Genomic DNA, 21,709 nt, shown 5'->3' on the forward strand with positions numbered 1-21,709 from the left:
CAACTCCTAATAAATCAAAACCCTGATTGGCTTTCCTTGTCACATATGTCCCATTACCCATAGAAACATTGCTAACGCTTCTTGACTGTATCACAGAACCATCGTGAGGCTGGTGGGGCCAGTCTCGGCCACCACTCAAGACGCCTGAGGATCTGCAGAACAAACAGGAGCTTGATAGGGGATTTGTGCAGAAGGCTGTCCAGTCTCACTCTGATGGAACCCTCCAAGGAGCTGTCACGCCTTAGCACATCTGGGAGCACGGAGACTTTGCGGCTATGCGAAGAAGAATTGCACTAAACTGTTTCCTAAATGGTAGGATTTATTTCAATGCTCACATACAATTGCATGAGACAAACTATTTACATAAAACATAAGTACAAAAAATATAATACAATTTATACTGTACATAATCAGGATTCTCTTATTTTGTCCCCCAGAGTGTTGGCAGGTAGAGATAGGAGGGAGGGGATGCTATGGAAGGAAGATGACACTCTGAGCAACACCCAGGGTCATTCTTCCTGAATTTGTTTGAAAAAATAAAATGAATTGGTCTGGATGGTAGAAACTGGCAACTCACCGAGAGCAGTGAGTGAGCACGGCATTCTCCCTTCTGGAATAACAGCTCATTTTCTTATAAATATGTTTGCTTTCCTCAGCGTTGGGACTTGGAGGAGGTGTGAGTTGGTTTCTACTGATTGGTGGGTAACACCTGCCCCCCCCCCCGACTGCCCCTTCTCAACATTTTCCATAGTTGACCCAAATGCAGCAACGGATGAGCTCCTGGCCTGGGGTGCCACAATCGGTGTCTCAAACTGACTCTTGAACGCAATGCACCTGTCAGGTGTCATTAAACAACATTCTTGGATACAGTGCCGGACAGCTCTCTCTCCAGTGAGCATTTAAGACCAACAAACTGATGAACAGAAAACATAGAAGTGAAGACTATTGGAAATTTGTATTCCACATTTCTAACGACAGGTTTCAAAAGAAACCTTGAAAAACCAAATGTAAGGACTAAAAAAGGGGGGGAGGTGGCACCCAAGAAACTGAAGACAGATCTGCAATCCATGAGGATTCCAACTGGGCAATCAAAACTCCGTTTTCTCATTCAAGGGAAGGGAAAGGCAACACTGTCTCATCTACAAAGCTCCATTATGATTCATACATATGGTCTTTTAAAAACTAATTTTAAGGTCAGTAACTATCTGCAAGTTTACCGTTTACCAAGGGCTGAAGTTGGCTTTGGCTGGAGAAGGTTCAGTGAAAAAAAGCGAAACAATCCCAAGGAAGTTTATTTTGTATCACAAAACAGCAACAGCAAATTCACACAGAATGAGGCATTTAACATTTCATAACGTCTTCAAAAGTCACATCAAGGGGCGTAACACACAAGCTTCGTTATACGCTTTTGAAGAATCCTACAAGGGAGCAAGTTTGTGCATTTTCTTTGCAGATGATGTAGAGTTTCAGTGGTGACTGTAGGTGCCTGGGTTGAAGGTTCACACTGTGCTTTCCTTCAAAGTGCAGAAGTTAAAGTTTGATTTTGGCCAACAGTCATGGTATAAGAGAAAACACCTTCAGCAGAGAAAACACTGCTAACTTACTTAACCCAAATTAAGGGTGACAACTTTGTGAACTTGTGAAGCAGTTTTGAAATTGCCTTAAAACACACACACACAATGTTCTAGGTGGTTCTCACTCCACTCACTGTATCTGTGCCAGCTGCCACGAGCCTGATTTTCCTGTACCTTGGACTTGCCTGAAAGGGGTCAGGAACAAAAACTCTAACTTCTATAGACACCACATCGGCATCCCCACTACAGACCAGACACTAAGGTGTTTTCACAGAAGATGTAAAATTAAGGTGATGTCAGTTTCTGGAAGGCTGAGACCAGATTAACCTGAACTCTGAGCACACTTCTGCCCCTGTTCCGGTGCTGCATGCCCTACCCAGTGGGGGCAGACATGACACCCGACTAGGATGTGCTCCTTGGTCATTTTCTATTCCTGAGTTCAAAGAGACAGGTAAGAATGATTTTCTTCAGAGTGTAGCCAGTCAGTCCTCTGCTTTGAATTGGAACCAACAATATCCAGATGGGAGGACAAATCACCATCTTAAACAAGGCACTGGCAACTTTGTATATAGAAAATGAAACTCTCTGCACTTACGGAGCATGGCTAACAACGCTCTCTTCTTAGTGACATGACAGAAGGACTGTTTGGATTTTCCAGAATCCAGATTGGACTCCCAGCCTGTATTTGTCTAGCATTTGAACCACCGTTCACCTAACATTTGGGCTACTTGGCCTTTCAACCAAAGCTAAAAAATAATAGGGTCGTGGTCAAACTACTGGCCTCACATTTCTTACTGAATATGAAGCGATGGAGTGGATGGTATTGCCAGCCCAACATGGTGGTTTAAGAAACGCCACAGCATGGTTTTCTCCCTCTCCTTTGTTTCTTTCAGGTTTTTAAATGCCCTTGACTAGTTATCCTCATCATGTCAATACAGTAAAACCTGTTTGCTTGAACAAAAATGGATTCTGACTCTGGTCATGGGTAATAAGCTTGATTGCTTTCTGTGGCAGAACTAATACGATCTTTTGCAAATACTATGAGACAGCTTCCGCTAGGAAATGAACATGCTGTCAGGCTCTGCTTTTGGTTTTGATGATGTTCTAAGTCCCCGTGCGGCATAAGCTATATTTTCAAGAGAAAACAATCCGTGCTCCTGATGCTTTCGTAATATAGACCAAATTTTTGATAATGTGACATATGGCATATGACATATGAAAAAACCTTGATTCATCTACTTCCCAAAACATGTATAACCCACCCTTAATATAGTCCATAAAAAAGGAGTATAGACTAGTCATTACAGAAATTCCTGCCAATAATTCAACAATGCATCTTGTTCATTGCTTGTCAGTTTCCAAAAGAGAAAAGCAAGGATTCCAACAAGGTATTTCCCTGTGTTTTATCAGGCTATCGAAACAGATAACATGAATACCTCGAGTCGGCATTTGTAGAGTCGCAAAGCATCTTTAAATCAGTTCTTATTCATGACCTCAATAGGGGAGAGCAGCCGAAATAAATTCCATCATGGCTCCTGGCCTCCAAATCTTTTCTCTCACACGGGGATACACCATGCAATGACTGGCATTTCTTTTTGTGCATTTCTCAGGCCAAAGTGACTGTTACTTTATGTTTTTCCATTTCATTCCCATCGAGAGAAGCAAGGGCTCAGAATGGCTTTCTAGTTTCTGATAATCGTAGGTAATCAAACTTGCAATATTGTGTCAACGTATTATCACCAGGTCAACAAGAATTATCATGACATAATGGAGACATTAGAAGGGATGGATGTATGGGGTAAGCCAACGCGGTCTGAGAATTCCACTTTGCCCCATCCTATCCTGGAAAGCACAGCAGAGAGTTTGCCTATGAGTTGATTCAAGGTAATCATTTTAGTCCCCGCCTTCATGAACATTGATTATTGGAGCTGGAGGCTTAGGGACAATCCTGTTCTGTGGAGCAGGGCTGCTCTGAGGCAGAAGCAGTTCACTGGATCCACCGCTGGTGCCCGCTGCCCCTGGGGAGGTGCCCCAGAGCCCTCTTTTGAGACAGAAATGTGAAATTTGGAGCTGCCCCCAAATGCCACACAAGAAAACCCCACTGGAGTGCAAAAGACTTCCTGCCGGAGGTGGTGACGGTGCTGGGGAAATGGTCGCGGTTTATTCAGAGAGCAAGTAATTATCACAGAGAAACATAAAGATACGTGTGAATTCAAGCACTAGCAAAGCTGCACTTTGTGCATCAAACAGGTATTTGGACAACATGACTAGCTGAGTGCAGGCTCCTACAGACTTCAAATAAAGTCTCTGATCTTCAGTTTCACCCGCGTGTACCCCGGCAGGTGGCCCTGGGGACGCGGCATGCCCCGTTGGGACTCTGTCACAGCTTGGAAGGCTCTGCCCTGCCAGTGCCACCGCAGCCTGGGGTGCAAACGCGCACCCTCCTGGGCCGGGGGCCCCCACGGCCTCACCCTTGTGCGGACAGAGCAGGACACGAGGGCGCCCGGGGCGGAACCCCCTGCGGTCTGCGCAGTGGATCCCCCCAGGGTCCTGGCTTCAGACCCACAGAGCTGGCGGGTCCGGGCTCCCCACCCGGGACGTCCCTCCCACTCGGCCCGGAGCCGCCGGGTCCCCATCTTCCCACACCCCCCTACTTCCTGCCCTTTCCCACCTCCTCTTCTCTTTGGCATCGGCCCGCGAGGCAGTGGGGCCAGACCCCGGTCCCCCCGGGGAACGCGGGCGGCCCCTTCCCGGGGACCGGGCTCCCCCCGGAGCAGGGACATCCCGGTGCCCCCGGCGGCCCCTGCACCTGCCCTGCACACGAGGCAGCGCCGGGGGTGAGCAGGCTCGGGGCATCCCTGGAGGAGGGGGCTCAGGGGCCCCCACGGAAACGGGTCCCCGGCGAGGGGGGGCAAACGTGCGGGGCAGCACCCAGTCCGGTGACCGCGGGGCCTCCGTGGGACAGAGCCCACCCGGCCCCAGACTCCTCCGAAGTCCCAGTCCTGTGGCTCAGGGTGACACAGGCCCGGGGCTCCTCACCTCCACCGCCCCCCCCCCCAACCCGAGCGGCCTGGGGAAGGGCCCTGCTGTGCATCCTTCCTGCGGGAGGATACAGCCCCCTGGTGACAGTCCCCTCTGGAGAAAGGACCCTGAGCAGCACCGCCCCTGGGACTCCCTTCCAAAGAATTTGAATGTGAGACTAAAAGCCAGTGTCCTAACGAAAACCAGCCAAACTTCAACTGTATCCAGAAATAATCCTAGAGATTAAACTGGGATTAGTGTCATTTGAGGTTAGGTTCAGAGGGGGTGCAGCTTTAAATTATTAGTCTCTATCTGTGCTGCTTGGAAGGAAAGAAGGAAGGAAGGAAGGAAGGAAGGAAGGAAGGAAGGAAGGAAGGAAGGAGGAAGGAAAGAAGGAAAAAAACAGAAGAAAGGAAAAGAAGGAAAAGAAAAAGACAGAAGGAAACGGTCATTCAGAAACTTACAACAGGACCCACAGAGAGGGGAATCCCACACTCAGCCCCCAGGGAGGCTCCTTAGGGAGGAGGTCCCAGGGGAAGTGGTAAACACCACTGTAAAAACCCACCTGGGCTCACGCAACACAGGAGGTGTGAGGGGAGGCACAGACACATGAAAGCTAGAAAATCAAGTTACTCCATAGCTGATGACAATACTTCGACTATATTTGAAATTATTCTAAACCAATTGAAACTCTGTGAAATAAGGAGAATGCGAGAGAGAGGAGAGAGACAGAGAGAAAGAGAAGCCAGAATAATCTGTCTTTGAGGGGAGTGTCCGGGAACAAAAATGAGGGCCTTTCTTTGCAGTGATAAATCCAGGATGTAGGCAATCGCCAACATGACAGTTCGGTGTGGAAGGTGGATGCTGTCACGGGCCACAGCATGACACTGACTGAAGTCCAGCCTCGACAGCATTGAGAAAGCATTTCCAATCAGGTCCACTGATGCTTTCTTGAAATTAGTATCCTCTTTCCTTAGGGAAATAAAATGACCTTTTAAGCTTAGAAAACACTCGGGGGAGGGATTCAAAAAACAACTATAACATGCTTCATAGTGAAGGCGTTTTTCTTATAGAAAAGTGCTAACACCAGTTGAAAATCTAGCTCTGGAACAAAGAGGAAACCATTGGACTGAATTTCACCTCCTGAGTATGGACTTTGGCTCTGTGCGTCCAGACAGAGTCGTCTCAAACAGCAGACAACAATGCAGGAGAGGCCACATGAACTCCCCACCAGAAAGACCCAGAATACCATTCACTTGCAATCTACCAGGCCTCTCTGAGACCACCTGCCATTTAAAATTGAATTTTAGTACAGTAGCTTCTGGAAGCCTGGGTACATGGGAGTATTTTCAATGCAACAATATTCATTAGTAAACATGGGATTTTTTTCCCCCAACACTTTCTGAGATTGTTTCTTTACATGGGGTAGGATAAAAACATGTGTGCTAATAAGTCTGTGTTCCTCAACGCCTGTGCTATACATCTTCGGAAACCGGAAGGTTCATTGAGCAAAAAGAACACATTTTACTGACCACTTAGGCATCAGATGAACAGTTTCAATCTTGTTCTTACTTTCGAAGACTAGTCAGTCAACTGCCATGTATTATTTATCAGTTGCTTATGAGTAATTTATCCCGCCTTTTTTTTTTTCCTTTCTGGAGGTCTCTATGAATAGTATTATAACACTCTGAAATGCTTAGCAGTGATCAATGCTCAGAACCACAGGGATCATTAAAAACCTCACATCCCTGCTTTCTCAAGGTACATCTTGAAATGCTGTTGCCTCCATGCAGGGAGAAGCGGGAGGGGGCAGGTAGGAAGGCAGCACTGAGACAGAAACCAAAGGCACCAGAACTGGACGTCTCCTCCTCACCTGACCCGGAGGCAGCAAATGACAGTTTGGGGGGCACTTTGCTATTTACAGCGCGGGAGTGAAGAAAGCCAGCTTTACACATCAGTAATGCTCTGGGAAGGGGATGATGGCCATACACTAGTTCTATCGGGAGATAGAAATTAGAAAGTTGTCTTTCGTTAAAGGTCAGTTCTTTCAATCCTTTCCATAACACGGAAGATAAAAAAAAAAAAAAAAAAAGTCGGTTCCCATTACATTCCAGTATTTTTAATGCTTTCCCCCATTGGTGTCATGAATGTTTAAGATTTTTTCTTTGCGGGGACACAGAAGGTGTGGCGTCTATCCAAATGTTGAGCAAGTGCTGGTTTTACGGGTCGTCTCTTCAGGATGCTACTATGGACTGGACAGGGGCGGGGCTTCCAGACCAACCGCATGGCAAGGAGCTCCCTGGAATGCTGTGAAATCCAGGAGGGAGACTATGGCTAGCCTCGTAGCATCGCACGGAACGCTGGACCCTTCCTTGTGTTTGTGGCTCTGGTCTGTGAGTGCGCCTCCACCAGGGATAACACAGTAACTGCATTAAGACCAGGGGAAGCATGTGTCATACCTCACACCATCACCTCCGCAGATACAAGCCGGGGTGAATCCCTGCCCTTCCCCCAGGCAAGAACCGTTCCAAGTCCAAACACGCAAGTCGCTTCCACGGATTCCACAGAATTATTCAGGTTGGGAAGACAGGGGATCCAGGGTGCAGAACTCTATGGCCACATTTGTATTCTTCGTTTCATCAAATACTTACAGACCTAACATGCCTTATGGAGAATGGGGACTCTCGGCTGAAGTGTCTCTTTTGTTGGATTAAAACATCATAAAGATTTATGCCCCAGAGCAGGAAGACATTCCTATTTCTAAAGACTCCTTCCCATGTGGGTGGTACATTTAGTAAAAAACTCAAGAAAACAAGTGACTTGTTAGAAAAAAAAATGGACTGAACACAGTAAAACAAAACAAAACAAAGCCTCACACCATGGCTCACTCAACAATGATCAAGCATTGAGACCAGATTTTCACGACATCATATTTAGATCTGTGTTGCTTTTAAGGATGTCTGTTTTTGGTAGCAATGGGAAACTCATGGCTTGAAATGCACTTGAAATGTATCCAAACTTCAACTCTGAAGTCTTGGAAACATGGGCAGTCATGGAGCACAGGCCTTGAGGAACTGGGGAATTACAAGAAGCCAAAAATATAACAACTATTAGTACTCGTCGTAATTGTTGAGATCTGTAAAGTAGGCATTAGAATAGGTTTTCCCAGTGAGATGCGGGTTGAAGTATTTGTTTCTTTCCTCTAGGATCAAGTTGTTTTTGTTAAATGCCTGTAAAAAGGAAAATGATTAAGGAAAAGATTTAAGAATACTCCATGGGCAGTATTTCATAAAAATAAAAAAGAATATAATGAGGGCACGATTATGCTGAATATGAACTCCCTGCTAAGGTTCCATTGTCTTAAAAGGTGTTTTCTCACTTATTTGCTTCCTCACGTTATTTGCCTTCCTGAAGACCTGCCTCGTAACTAGAATGAAGCTTGTGGTTTTTGATAAATAGATTTGGAGCATTCCAAACCTTCAAAAAACCTTAAACTCTAGTGACTTCAAATCAACACTTTGAATGTTGTGTAACTCTTTAAGCAGCATTCTAATTATCATGGATACGTAGGTGGAAAAGAGATTTCGAAGTAAATGCATGAAATTTCAAATGACTTCGTTGCTCGTCATTCTCTACACTTGTTGAGCATGAGACGAGGAAACAGCCATTCTGAGTCACCCTCTGGGCATTTGCCAGCACGACAACCCTGCTCAGACCCAGCCAGGGTCTGCACGCCTACAAGAGGACCAGAGCTCCTGCCATAAGTTCCTGCTTTGAGCTGAGCCTGCAAAAAGTCAGTGACGTCTGCCCCAACCACCTGTGAGTAACAGGTGCCTGCTACCCTCTCTCTGTCTCCTGCTCACTGCTGACCTGGGACGGGGGACTGCCCTTCCCCAGGCTCCTGGGATGTGTAAGTAATAAACCATGGGACTTGACTTCTTTTGGGCGAGTGTATTGAAACTGTGCCTTCAGTCAAAACAAGCCTGGGGTTTCCACTTCCCCAAAGTGGGAGCTTGGATGCAGAGGCAGCTGCCTGCCGATCCCATGGGGGTGGCCTGTGCCTCCTCACTCCACAGGTCAGAGTACGCATATTCTTAATTTGACACACCAGCTATGGGCCCCCTAACACAGGCTCCTGTAGCCACTTCTGACACAGATGCCCTTCCTTATTAAGTCATTAAAGGCACCTATACTTCCAAAATGCTAAACTATGCCAGGTGGAGTGCAAATATTGAAAAAACTGAAATAAAGATGCAGGATGGTCGGCAGAGGCCAACTGTCCAGGACTGGTCTGGGCAAGGTATCAGAAGAAAGTTCCAGAAGGACCCTTAGCGCTACCCTGCTGCCCTCGCAGAAATGAAATTTCTTATTATCTCGAGTGGCTACTGGATCTTAAGTGAGAACAGAAGACCAGCTGAATTACCTTGAGACACTTGGAGTGACACACAAGTTGATAGGTTGGAATCACATTTAGAGGACCCCCTTTCTGGGGTTCTGAAGGCTTGTTTGGAAGGTTCTGGCTCATAAAAGGAGCTCATGTTCCTTCTCATACTCCGGGATCTCCGCTCTGAGACATTGTGAGGGGCGTGTTATGAGTGCCTGGTGCTTCATTCCCCAGCCCTAGCACGTGATTACTATAAGGTGCTGAAGGGTTCTGGATCCTGGGGGTAAGCAAGGCCCATGGGTAAAAGTCAGCTGGCTCTGGCTGTGTCCAAGTGCTAGAGAAGGGGGCCTCGTGGTAGGAGGGAAATAAGAGAGGGCACTGTGAATCCCAGGACACAAGCCCTTTCAATCACCTGAAGTTGTAAGTGCTGAAGATGTTCCATATTCCCACATGGGAAGGAAATCAAAGGAATTTCAAAGGAAATCATAGCAGAGAAAGAGTCTCCACGTGCTCCCTAAAAATGCTCAGGGGAGCCACGAACTTGACAGGAATATCAAAATGAGAATTTCGTTCCTTCACATGGGTGGTAGGGCACATTGGGTGAAGTAGACAAGAGTCCTTGATGTCCTTCCGGTTATACCCCCGGCCTCCTGTATGTTATCTCATTTAAACCATGCAACAAAGATACGACAGCACCTATCGCTATACCCATTTTAAAGACGAAGAAACTGAGGTTCAAAGAAGTAACTAACTTGTATTCCAAAACCTGATGCACGATGCCTCAAATAAAGACCACATTTATTTTGTCAGGCACTAGTCAAGACATAGGAGAAAATGGAGGCTCAGTGACTGTGAATGACTAGCATTAAGTTTACTCAGTTGGTGACTCATGAACTCAGCTCTTTCCGGTCCAAAGCAGATACCCTTTCCACTCTTTCTTCCTTCCTTAGAACTGGCCTCTATTTCTGGGTGGATCACTGAATTAATCACCCGCTGGGAAAATCTAACAGAACACTTCACCCCACACCAGCCACATAGCACTTGTGCATCATGCAAAGCTGAAGAGACTTCATTATGCATACAAATTATTTGAAGATAACTTTTATAATAATGTGACAGTTTTTCTCAGGATCCCATCGGGGTGATTCCAGCAATGAACCTGTATATCGGATTACCCAACCCCGGTCCTCATTACCACTGTCTGGCAAGTACAGGCCCTCGGCCTGGAGCTCTTCTCTTTGACAAGACCTCTCTTTGAACATGGAAGGCACAGTGGAGGCAGAACTGGACAGTGGCCAATGACTCAGTATTTTCCAGCATTTCGTTTGTTGCCGCTTCTGTGTCCTGTTTCTAACCCACTTCCCCACATAAGATGCCACCTTTTCTTGCAGGCAAAGGAAAGCTGAAAAGGCAGCTCATCATAAAGCACACCTATTACCTTACCCTCCCCTCCTTCACTCAGGCCACCGCCCCCGGGGTGCTGCTCGGCCATCTGTCTGCCGATCCCTTACCTTGATGGCTTCCACTGAGTCGTACTTGTCCAGTTTGTTAATATGGTTGGTTATGCTGGTGTTGAGAGGGGCGGGAGCAACAGGGTGGATGACGGTGGCGTCGTGGGACTGCTGCTGGTACCGCTGGCAGTAGGTGTAGACGAGTAGCGTAAGGAGGCAGCCCAAGATGGAGCTGCTCAGCCCCACGGCAATCATGTGGAGCACGTTGAACTCTGGGAAGACAGCATCAGAAGTGACGCTACTTTGGAAAAGAACACGCTACTCAACAGGCCAACGCACTCGGATGAGGACAGAAAAGCAAAATGGAAGGCCCCTGACCAGTTCCAAACTTCAAGAAATCACGGGACCTTCCTTTGAAATGTCACGGCCACCAAGACACGTCCCCCCAGGAAGTACAGCTTATTTTGCGCTAATGCTCTTACGGATTACAATCGGGTTTTTGGACATCACCTGAATACACTAGCAGCAGAAGCATTTTTTTTTTTAAAGGCTTGTACAAGTCTGCTTGTCTGTTTCAAGTGTGGCATGATTTCTGGTCTCTGGGGTTACTTGAGAACATGTTTTCCATGCTCCTTAACCGGTGGAGGATCCCTGCCTACGGCCTGGCTGTGTCCCACGAACAAAGTGAGAAAGCATTTACTGCTTCCAATTACTGCTCAAAATTACTATACTTTGGAGACCCTGTAAAGAAAATGGTTTACACCAAGGAAATAAAGGATTTGTGCCAAAGGAATAAAATATGATCTTCTGATGGTCATGAAATAGCCCTCTTTTACATACTTTTGTTTGTGTTAAGTAGCATCTTTGGGTTCTTTTCCTTGAGTTATAAATATAAGATGTAGAAAAAATGAGTGGACGTGGATTTCTGTCTCTAATATGTGATTGGCTCGAGGGACATCAAGGTAACATAATTAAGACCTTCGTAATGTCTGAGAAGCAACCAAAAGAAATTACAGATGTTCATCATGTCTTGGTAAAACGCGGTACAAAAAAAGTTTCAAGACTTTCAGGGAATAAAGACATTTGAGTAATGCTCATGAAGCTGGACTTAGCGAAAATCAGGTGAAGGACAACACAACCTTAGTTTTTCTATGCTGTGTTGGCTCTGTGTGGCCAACCTGTTGCCTGTGGGTTATTGGTCTCTGTCACCTGCACAGGGCACATCCCTAGGACTGCCTTTCAGCCACGGTGTCCCCTCCATCCACCACCAGGGGGCGCAGTGTCATCCACGCTCTTCCCAGATCTGTCCATCCTGCACCCAAATAGAACCATGAGAATGCCTGCTAGGCACACTGCAGACACCAGGTGAGTCCCAGGGTGATAGCAAGAGGCCCCCAGGCTCTCAGGGAGAGAAGACCTGCAAGTTTGTCCCCTGCACCCAGGCCCTGGGGTGTATGTCCCTCAACTACCCTGGCTCCTCCCTGAGGACTTTCAGAGTAACATTCACCTCAGCTGGGTCCACTCACTGAGGTGCCCTCACTTTCCCCAGATCCTGACGTCTCCCTCTAGGCTGTGCCCTTTGCTGCTCCCAGATGCTGCATTCTGGGGACCCCTGAGAGAGGGAGCTGCCTGCCCAAGTGAGCACAGAGCCTGGGTTCGCTGCGAGCCACAACCCACTCTCTCCTACCTGAATCCTAATGCAGGTGTCCAGTGTCTTCGGCACCAGGACCTGGATAATCCAGGCGGAAGTTACTAGAATATTCTACAAGTATCATCTACTCCCCAACACCCACCTGTTTTTCACTTTTTGATTCTTTGGTCAGTGGTTTAACAAAATGGAAGAAATTCATAAATCCCTGGCCTTTCCCGATTTTGTCTGGAGCCTCTAGAACTGGACACCCCCAACCTGGGAAGGGTGGACAGAGCATCCGGGGAGCTTTCCACCACCAACCGCCCGAAATGTCTACTATAACGTTGAGGCTGTGCTCAAGGTAAGCAAGAGCGGATCTCACATATGTTGCCATTGTTTTATGCTTTAGCCAATTGGACTCCCCAGGGTCAATGCCACCTACCGATAAAAGTACTGTCTGCTGCACTGATAACAGTTTATTGTAACATATGAAAGATGTATGATGCTTTCCATATGCAGATGCTTTGTCATCAGTCCAATGAATCATGCTTGCAGGTGCCTGGGGAGGGCTGGGGCCAGCTGACATCTTTATGAGGATTATATAGTCTTTGTGTCTCATGCAACTAAAAATAGCTAAATTGAAATTTTTCAATAGGCCTATGCTTTTCCGCATTGGGAAAAATAGTGCCTATTAAATCTCTTTTGAATTTGCTTAGCGTGGCTCTTTCCTTTGAATATGTTTTTTCCTGTTGTTTTTGGTCAGTAGTGTTGGAATAGAAACCCACTACCCAGTTGGCTCAACTGGCTGTTTTTCTGTACAAAATTTGATGGATCTTCCTTCAAATGGAAAAAAGACATCTATGTTGCCTCCTGAAACATCCCAAAACATTTTGCTAAGTAATTCCTTTTACCTCTCAGCCCTACACTCAGATCCATACAACCTCTTACTTGCCTAACCTGGTGGGTCAATGTTAGCAGCCTAAAGATCTAAAAACTCAGTTCTGAATATTGTAAGATCTCTGTGACTTAATCAACCGCATGTCAAGGTTTGATCTTGGGTTGAGGAGCCAGTTAGCCCAGCTGACCCAGACACACAGAAGCAGCATTTTAGGATTGGGAGTGGGCTTTGCATCATGTTCTCCCAAGTGCTCAAGGCCCTTGAAGGTCTCCTGTATCCTAACCCAGAGAGGGCTGGTCAGGGAAAACGGTTTCTAAACCTGTGGCAGGCGTGGAGGGCCAATCAACTCTGCAGAGGCAACTTCTGGTTGACTCCAGGTTCTGCCTTGGCCTTCCCAGAGGACAAGAATACTCCTCAAGAATTCTGGTTCACGGAATCTTGACCTACGCTGCCTCTGAGGGCAGCAGGCGCCCCCAGGCTCCGGGTCCAGAGTGTCCAAGAGTATTTGGAGCTGCTGTGGCTCCAGCCCCTGGACACAATCCTCCCAGACACTCACTGCCAGATTACTCTTCCTGTGGCGCTCTGGCCTTAAAGCTCACACTCAGATCCCACTGCCTGGGTCCACACTCCGGCTCCGTTGCTGACTTCCTGGTGACCTTCACCCGTGGCCTCCTGTCTCTGACTCTCAGCAACCCTAATGCAGACGACAGTGCCTAGCTGCTATCCCTTTCCTAGAATTTGCAAAACCCAAATCTCTGGAACCTGATTTTTCCCCGCTCAGCTGGCAGCAAAGCATGACTTGACCTGACCCAGTCTGCTGCAGAACGGACTAGAGCTGCAGGGGGAGTGTTAGCATTTTCACTTTGCGCGCATCTCACAACAGCATCATTAAAGAGACTGGTTACAGAATGTGGCCCCGGGCACTGCAGCGTGTTATGTAATAGACATTGCGTGCCCTGTATTACCCATCTGAAATCTGGTGAAGGCTGGATTCCGAAACCCTTTCCTATCTGCGAAGGTTTACATTAAGGAACTGTGGGCTGTGGCACCTCCATGAACACTCTCTTTGAGGATCAAATGGGACGCTTCTTGCCACTTAATTCAGTGACATGTAGTGACTGATCTTACAGCTATGATTATTTTTATAGGAGCTGGTATATATTTATCTTCCAGCTGGATCCCAAGTGAGTAACTGTCAGTCTGTGAACCCACTGAACTCGTGTAGGTCAGACACCAGACCCTGCATTTCTCAGGCACTGGGGTCTTTTATGATACGACTGTTGGTTCCAGAAGGGCTGGGGCTATCTGTGTCTCCATGATAAACTCGATGTCCCTCACAAAACTCCAAGAGTGGGTGGTCAGCAAAGATTATTGAATGAACAGATTGACAGCTACCTAAACAGAAAAACTGCGATGGTGGACTCTTAATTAACGTAGCTAATCACAGTAAGTACATTCCTAAAACACACCCACGAAGCTCCTGATTCCATATGAACACAGAGACGAAAGCCTGTGGCTGAGCTGTCTGGGACTCCCATGATGGAATGGATTCTGGAAGGAATGGGTATTTGTAGGTCGCCAGCCACATGTATGAATATGCCATGTCGGTGTGGATATCGGGTCGGTTTAGCAAAGGTGGACGGACAGAGGGTGGGCTTTGATCAATGGACCGTCAACCCATCCTGCTCAGACAAGATAAACATAGACAGTAAAGTCTAAATTTATCATGAACTGGAACAAGAGATTGTGATTTATATCATTTGGGTCTGCAGAAAGTTTAAAAAATACCCCTAGAGGTGTAGGTATAACCTTACGCCCCATTATAATTTTGTCGCTCCAGCGGCCTGGAGGTTTGAAGCTGGCTGCCATGGATTTGTGATGATCCCAGTCTAGCTACTGCACCTGAGAACCACTGATCCAGATGTCAAATATTGACTATTTGTAGTTACACTACCAAAGTGGAAGGGGTTTGGATCAAGAGTTTCTCCCGTCTGTTTTTCTTGGCCCAAACATCATATGAAACGTATGGGAAGAGAAATGATTAGAAAATAACGGAAATCAACGAAACACTAGTTTAAAAAAAAAGTTAAAAAACATCAGTTAAAAAGAGGAACTTACCCCCACACCTTTTCTCTTCTACACTACTGGATCTCGCCACAGATACTTCTGGAAAAAATTAAATCATGACGTCGGGTGTTGGGAAGGAAGCAAACATCAATGGTTCATTTACAAAATATCCAATGATTTCGAGTTTTATGTGAGTCCAAGTTCCAAAAGCTTGACTAATTGTTAAAAAAAAAAACAAATCACATGTGTTTCTTTGTTCTAACCAACCTGAGCTGTACTTGGTCAAGGTCATCTAGATGGGGAACGAGTGAGGTTCATTACCACAGAAAGAAAAGGCTATGGTCCTTTGGCTCGAAACCAAGGCACTAACTTCAAAATAAAGCCAAGTAGGCGTTGGTTTTCCGCTACCATATATTCTGCCAGCTGTGAACCCCACAGCATCTGCCTCAGTCTTCCCACCTCCGATCTCTGGTTGCATCAAAGCCAGTGTTGTCAAATTCCCTGCAGAGAGGGGGGCTGATCCACTGGAGCTCGAAGAAATTTGCCATGACAAATAAAGTCCCCATTCAGAGCTCACTCATGCTCTTTGCCATGACACATACAAATACACAAATAAGATGCCAATGAGGGAACAGATCCCAAAAACGTTTTAACCCACAAGGATCAAGGATCAAACACCACGTCAGAAGACCGGAGACATGATTCTTTCCTGGAACGAGAATTTTTCTCTGCGTAACAAGAATTAGCAACGTGTCTCTGGTTAAGAAGGAAAATGACACAATGCTTTCAGTTCTATACCATTCATGATGGAAGTGCCATACAAGACTAACATTACTAATTTTCTGTAACATATGATTACCTTTTTCCGTAACTGGAAGAAAACAAGGTAGTTACCTATTATTATCTTGAAACAGGTTGCTCTCTGCTTTGGTCTACATCAGTCCTAAGGCCCACAGTGGACATGTACAAAATGACTTACAAGTATCTAACACCGTGCTTACAGTGAACATGCGACAGATGATTTGTTACCATCGATAAGTAAACATCAATTTCACATGGAAAAGCCTATTGGCAAAGGGCCAGCTAATCTCTTCTCCAAGATGAGCCCCCTGGTACATTTCCATTTTCCCAACTATATCAAAGTTGCAAAAGAATTGTCCCCTTTTCTCTGTACAAACACCTGCACACAACATTACAGAAGCATTTAACCTGTTAAAATACCAAAATAATCTATTTTAATTTTTTTGAGCAGAATCTTCTCGCTGTGTTATAGTCAGTAAATTGTAAAAGACACTGTGCTAAAAAAAAAAAAAAAATCTTAAAACTCATGGCCTAAATGCAACCCACAGTTATCTGTAAATCTATCGTCTAATTACCTTGAAAGGACAAGAATTGATAGGATCATCTCTGTTTCACCAAAAGTGACCTCCAAGGACAGCTAACACTCCCACCTATGACTCATCTCCTCTCTAAACAATGGAAATGATTTTGTTCACCCCGATAAGCATCTCTGCTCTTACCTGGGATGAAATTGGAATCAAACACACATGGCCGGCTCTCCGTGGTGTTTCCAGAACACTGGCTGCCCACAGGGAACAGAAGGATGCACTGGCGGGCACGGATCTGGACTCCAGACACGTCACACTCAGACCAGTCTGACCACTCCGACCAGCTCTCTGCAATGACCAGAAGGGGACGGGACAACACTGCCCACTGAGATCGATCGACCTGGAAGCACCACAGGTCACATACGTTACATTAAATTTTCATACTACAATTTTAACGGGTCTGTGTATAAATAAGATGGACAGGTAGCCTCTGACCGCTCCAGTAAATAAATTACACACGGGCATGGGTAAAAGAGCTGGTATGCCTTTGATCAAAAATCAAATGTGCTTAAAACACATTTTCTAGAACCCATGTTATTTTACTGCTTTCAACTCACTGTACTAGACACTCAATAAGCTAATTCGTGAGGTCCAGCAGTGTAGACATGGGCAGTGGTCGGGGGAGAGAAATCAGCAGTGAGGACACCATTTTCCACCTGGCAATGCTCCCCAATGAAGGCCAGCCCTCAAAGATTTTCCCGCAAAATTCCTACAGGCCTCAGAGCTCGAGCAAGAGAAATGACAATGTGTGAATGAGAAAGCCCTGGTTGCTGAAAGGGGTGTCGAATACTTTCGCTTCTGTTACAAAAACAACTGTGCAGAGTCAATATACCAAAGTCAGGCTGTACTTGAGGAAGAATTTATTTTATCCCGTGTTTACCGTTGCCTATGTGCGTAAGATCGGTGCACGAGTCTTGAGTTAAGGCCCCAAGCTGAGTGATAAAAGGTCACTTCACCCCAAAGTGGAAAATTTGCTAGGATTTGTTAAATTCGCCCAGGCTTACGGATGTGTGAAAAGAGAGAGCAACCCTTATATTTTAAGTAAGGGTTTTTAAAAAAATAAATAAAAAAGAACTCTCTGTATTTTTTGAAACTATTAAATACATTAAAAAGCCATGTTTCTATGCGGGTTGCTTTTTTCTTCTTTTTAGATTTAAGCATCATCTTTGCGTTACAGGGGAAGTTTGGAAATCAGACGTGTGCCTTGACTCACTGTAAAGACATGACATTTTTCCTCAAAAATGTGTCAAGTGCCAGGTTTGAGGATGACTGAGAATCTGGTTTCTAGGCACTGTTCTGTATAAATGGAACCTTCCAGAAAGATCTGGAGGAGCAAGTTAAAAACAAAAAAAGATGAGCATTTCAATGTCAAAGTTAGACTCAGAAGAGGGCACCTCATTCATTCCTAGCGGGCCCTGTTGGGTGGGGAGGCTGTTACAGTGCACCCGCTGGGCACCTGTGCTAGCCAGCCTCGGAGCTTGCCCACCCCTGCCCCCAGACCTGAGGCCGAGTCCTTCCAAGGGCTCTCCTTGCTCCCCACTCTGATTTTCAGATCCCACTACCAGGTTAAACCTTCTACTGAGACATTGTGATAACGAGTTTCTGTTACTCGTTGTGACACTCTTGACGTGGTGGCAGCTATTTTAATGCAGAACAGTGGGATATAGTCAAGGATAACTGTGAGGGATGAGGTGCTCCTCTCTTTCAGGATTTGCTGTCGTGGGCTACCATCAATTTCACCGTTTCTACATCAATCAAGGGAAGAGGCGAGTCTGCCCAGAATCGCGCAAGCCTCCTGGCTGCTCACCGGGGCAGGGCTGCGTGTTGCAGAGAGCTTCCTCCGTATGTAGCCCCAGGCAGATGTCTCCTCCGTAGGCTGGGGCCGGGTTTGTGCACGAGCGGGTCCTCATGTAGTGTCCACCGCCACAGGTCGCCGAGCATTTTGACCAGGGAGACCAGCAAGACCACACGCCATCCACTGGGAAGGGACACAAAGGCATATGACTTCTGAACTCCTCATGTGACCAGCCTGATGCAGCCGCAGATAGAACGTGCATTGTGGGAGGACACCTGCACACGCCCCTGACCGCTCCTAGGGCTGTCTGGCCTCTTCCTCCTGGTGGCGAAACCAGTTTTGTGTATTTCTCCCTCTGCTTTCTCGGTTCCTCTTACTTGCTCTTTCAGCAAATGTTTCCAAGCATATAACAAGCAAGCAAGAAGATAGCCGAGGAATGCTATGTACCCATAACAAAGTCCCAGTTCTGGGAAGGACCATTAACCAGATCCCGTGGCCATTACTGGGAAGGCCAGGGAGCGCTCACCTTTGCTAACCACAGAGTGGACCTGCAGCCAAGGATCAGCAGTTGTGGACACAGGCTTCCTTACTAATTGCATCACGATGTGCTCCACGAGAGCGGGATAGAAAAGAGCTAACGGGTCCCGGCAGGAACTGTGAAGGATGCTTCTAGATGGGGGCATCAAACAACCCAACTAAGCATAAACCACGCTGCCTTGGCAGTGCGCTGACAGGAGACCAAAGGCAGGAATCCCCAAGATCTGCGGCCAGACTTCAGGATGCTAATGCAGGTGAGTTTTACACTAAGGGCGTGAGGCATAACTGCTTCCATGACTGCTGGTGACCCAGAGCATGACTCCCGTTCTCCCCAGGCCGGGCCCCTGATACCTGCCCACGGGCCTCCTGAACGCTGGGATCAGCGGCCCGCCTGGCTCTGGGACCTCAGGCCTTGCCTCGCGGTAGCTGAAGTTGCTAAAACAGACACCTCATCTGGCTTCGGTCTCTGCTACTGTCATATCTGACCCGAGACACAGAATCCGAAGGAGGCTCCAGGCTCTGAGCTGTCGGCACAGAGCCTGACATGGGCTCAAACTCATGAACTGTGAGATCATGACCTGAGTCAAAGTCGGACGCTTAACCAGCTGAGCCACCCAGGCGCCCCTTGTGGCTAATGATAGACCTGCTGACCAATGGCCAACAGGTATATGAAACAATGCGCAACATCACTCATTATCGGGGAAATGCCAATTCAAAACCACCATAAGGCATCCCCCCACCCCTGCCAGGATGGAGATTATAAAAAGAATGACAGACAGATAATAACGCTGGTGAGGATGTGGTGAAACTGGAACCCTTGCACGCTGCCGGTGCAAATGAAACCTGGGGCGGCCGCTGGGGAAAGCACTACGGAGGTTCCCCAAAAAATGAAAACCAGAGCTACTGTGTGATCCAGCAGTCCCGCTTCTGGGTATAGACATCCGAAAGAACTGAAATCAAGATTTCTAAAAGACACCTCCATTCCTATGTCCACTGCACCATCGTTCACAGACGCCAACACTATGTGCCTGTGCGGCACCGCGTCTGTAGTTAACGGTACCGTCTGGTGTTGTCCGAACAGTACCGTCTTTTAATAAAGGTTTGTTAAGTCTTTGTTATCTCACGTGGGTGGCTCTCACGTTAAATATTCTTACTCAAACACAAAAAAGGGTAAACACTTTAAAAAACAAACCAAACATCGAGCGAGTGCTTTCCTTCACAATCATTCTATGATCACGCAGGATCTAACGGTCACACACAGCAGGGAGCCAATAAGCTCCTATGTACAACCCACCTTGCGGTCTTTCAAACAGTGTTCGCTCCTATCCACATTTCAACCAGTACGCTGAGTATCATCTCATCTCGTCTAATAAAGGCTGCCCGCCCCCGCCCCCCCACACCGACTGTCCAGTGGGGATCGTGAAAAACATCCCCCGGCCCAGGACTGTCGGTTGTTTGACAGAGAGAGTGTCATTCTCGCTCAAAGTGTGAGCAGTTTGGGGGCACATCTGTAACCGAACCCAGTTGCGAAACGTTCCCACTTGTCAGTTTAAACCACAAGATCACATCGTACCTCTACCAATTGCCACGGCAATTGCTTTGCTCCAAGGGATAATTGAAGAGTTGGGGAAATAGATGCTCCCTGTACAAAAGGAAATCAAAGGACAATTCCAGCCACTTCATTCCATCAGGCAGTCGCCCTGGTCTGTAATTGTCCGATGCCCCCAGACCGATTCTACCCTGCTCCTCGCCCCCCACCACGTCATCCTCGTGCTTACGTTTCAAATCTCAACCTTCCTCTGGGGGCAGTGACACTGGGGAGAAGGGGGATGGTGCTTTACACCGGGTGAAAAATGACATTGAGTATGGAAACGCCATTTCACATTAGGAAGGCTAACGTGTTTCCAAAACAGAAATAACAGCCTATTAAAAAGCTCCGTGACGTAGCCTTCACTGCCAGGGAGCATGCAGAACCTGGTCGGAAAACAGGAACTTGGAAGCCAAGAAAACCATATAAATGTAGAATCCGTGCTAGCCATGCACACCAGGGGAACTGAGCGGGGCTGAGCACATGAAATCTTCCTTTTCCGCTACATAAACTAGGTTGGACTAACAAAATAACTACACGAGTGGAAATAATAACTCGCTCAGTATTGCCCCCCCCCCCCGTCCTCACCGCCAGCCTTGGTGGGGGGGGGGGGTTGTATTCTAGAAATGTGGGACTGAAATGCAGAAGGGTTAGGGCACAGAGGGAACGCGTGGGGAGCAGGCCTGGCAGGCTGAGCCCAGGACTCGGCACAGTGTGGGGTTTCACGTAACTTCTGTCCCGTCGCTAAAACTCCTGCGGGAATCTCCTCCTGGCCAAGAAAGACCAGCTCGTAGGAAGATCGGACAGATAATACGAAAGCTCAGATCCCGGGTTTTTTGCAAGGAGCAAAGCAATCAATTGTAGGGAATTATTTTTGGGCCAATGGAATGTATGGATTAGGTCAACTTCATAGAAGAAGATGCCAATTCGTGTTGGCATCTACCTACTACAGTAACAGAAGAATGGTGGCCACGGGAAGTACAGTTACTAGTGATCTAAAGAGCAAAGCAAGATGGAATGATTAACGTCTGAGTGTCAGGCATCCTATGTGCTGTCAGAGATACAAAGCCCGACATTTACAGTTCTCCAGGACGTGGGCGTGTTTGACGTGGATTCCCCAGCGTCCGGAGGCCTGGGCCACACAGGTCGTCACTGTAGGACAGCTGTGCTCTAGACTCCTCCAAGGACCCCTGGGCAGAAGTTTCCTGCAACAGCTGCCCCTACTCCAATCCTCAGTGCTCCTTCTGGACAGAAGCTATGTCTCATGAGCCATTTTTGTCGCCTGTGGTTTACAGAACAAAGCGTGGACTCAAGGAATTCACGAAGAGAAAGGCAGAGTGTTCTAAGCTCAACACAGGTGTCTAACATGTTATCTA

At 47.0% G+C, this 21,709-nt stretch overlaps 1 protein-coding gene across 10 annotated transcripts in view; it reads right to left on the bottom strand.

The window, feature by feature from the left end:
• Nucleotides 1–301: 301 nt before the first annotated feature.
• Nucleotides 302–21,709, bottom strand: part of SEMA5A (semaphorin 5A) — a 478,983-nt gene continuing 457,575 nt past the window's right edge. For all 10 annotated transcript variants that reach the window (XM_058715471.1, XM_058715413.1, XM_058715424.1 and 7 more), the window contains 5 exons: nt 18,221–18,391; nt 16,546–16,701; nt 15,077–15,124; nt 10,491–10,702; nt 302–7,825 (listed from right to left, as the gene is read on the bottom strand). In XM_058715471.1, coding sequence (XP_058571454.1) covers nt 7,706–7,825; nt 10,491–10,702; nt 15,077–15,124; nt 16,546–16,701; nt 18,221–18,391 — 707 coding nt within the window. In that variant the 3' untranslated portion in view covers nt 302–7,705. The remainder of the gene's footprint in view (nt 7,826–10,490; nt 10,703–15,076; nt 15,125–16,545; nt 16,702–18,220; nt 18,392–21,709) is intronic.

Source organism: Neofelis nebulosa, chromosome 1 (genome assembly GCF_028018385.1).
Source record: "Neofelis nebulosa isolate mNeoNeb1 chromosome 1, mNeoNeb1.pri, whole genome shotgun sequence".
NCBI lineage: Eukaryota > Metazoa > Chordata > Mammalia > Carnivora > Felidae > Neofelis > Neofelis nebulosa.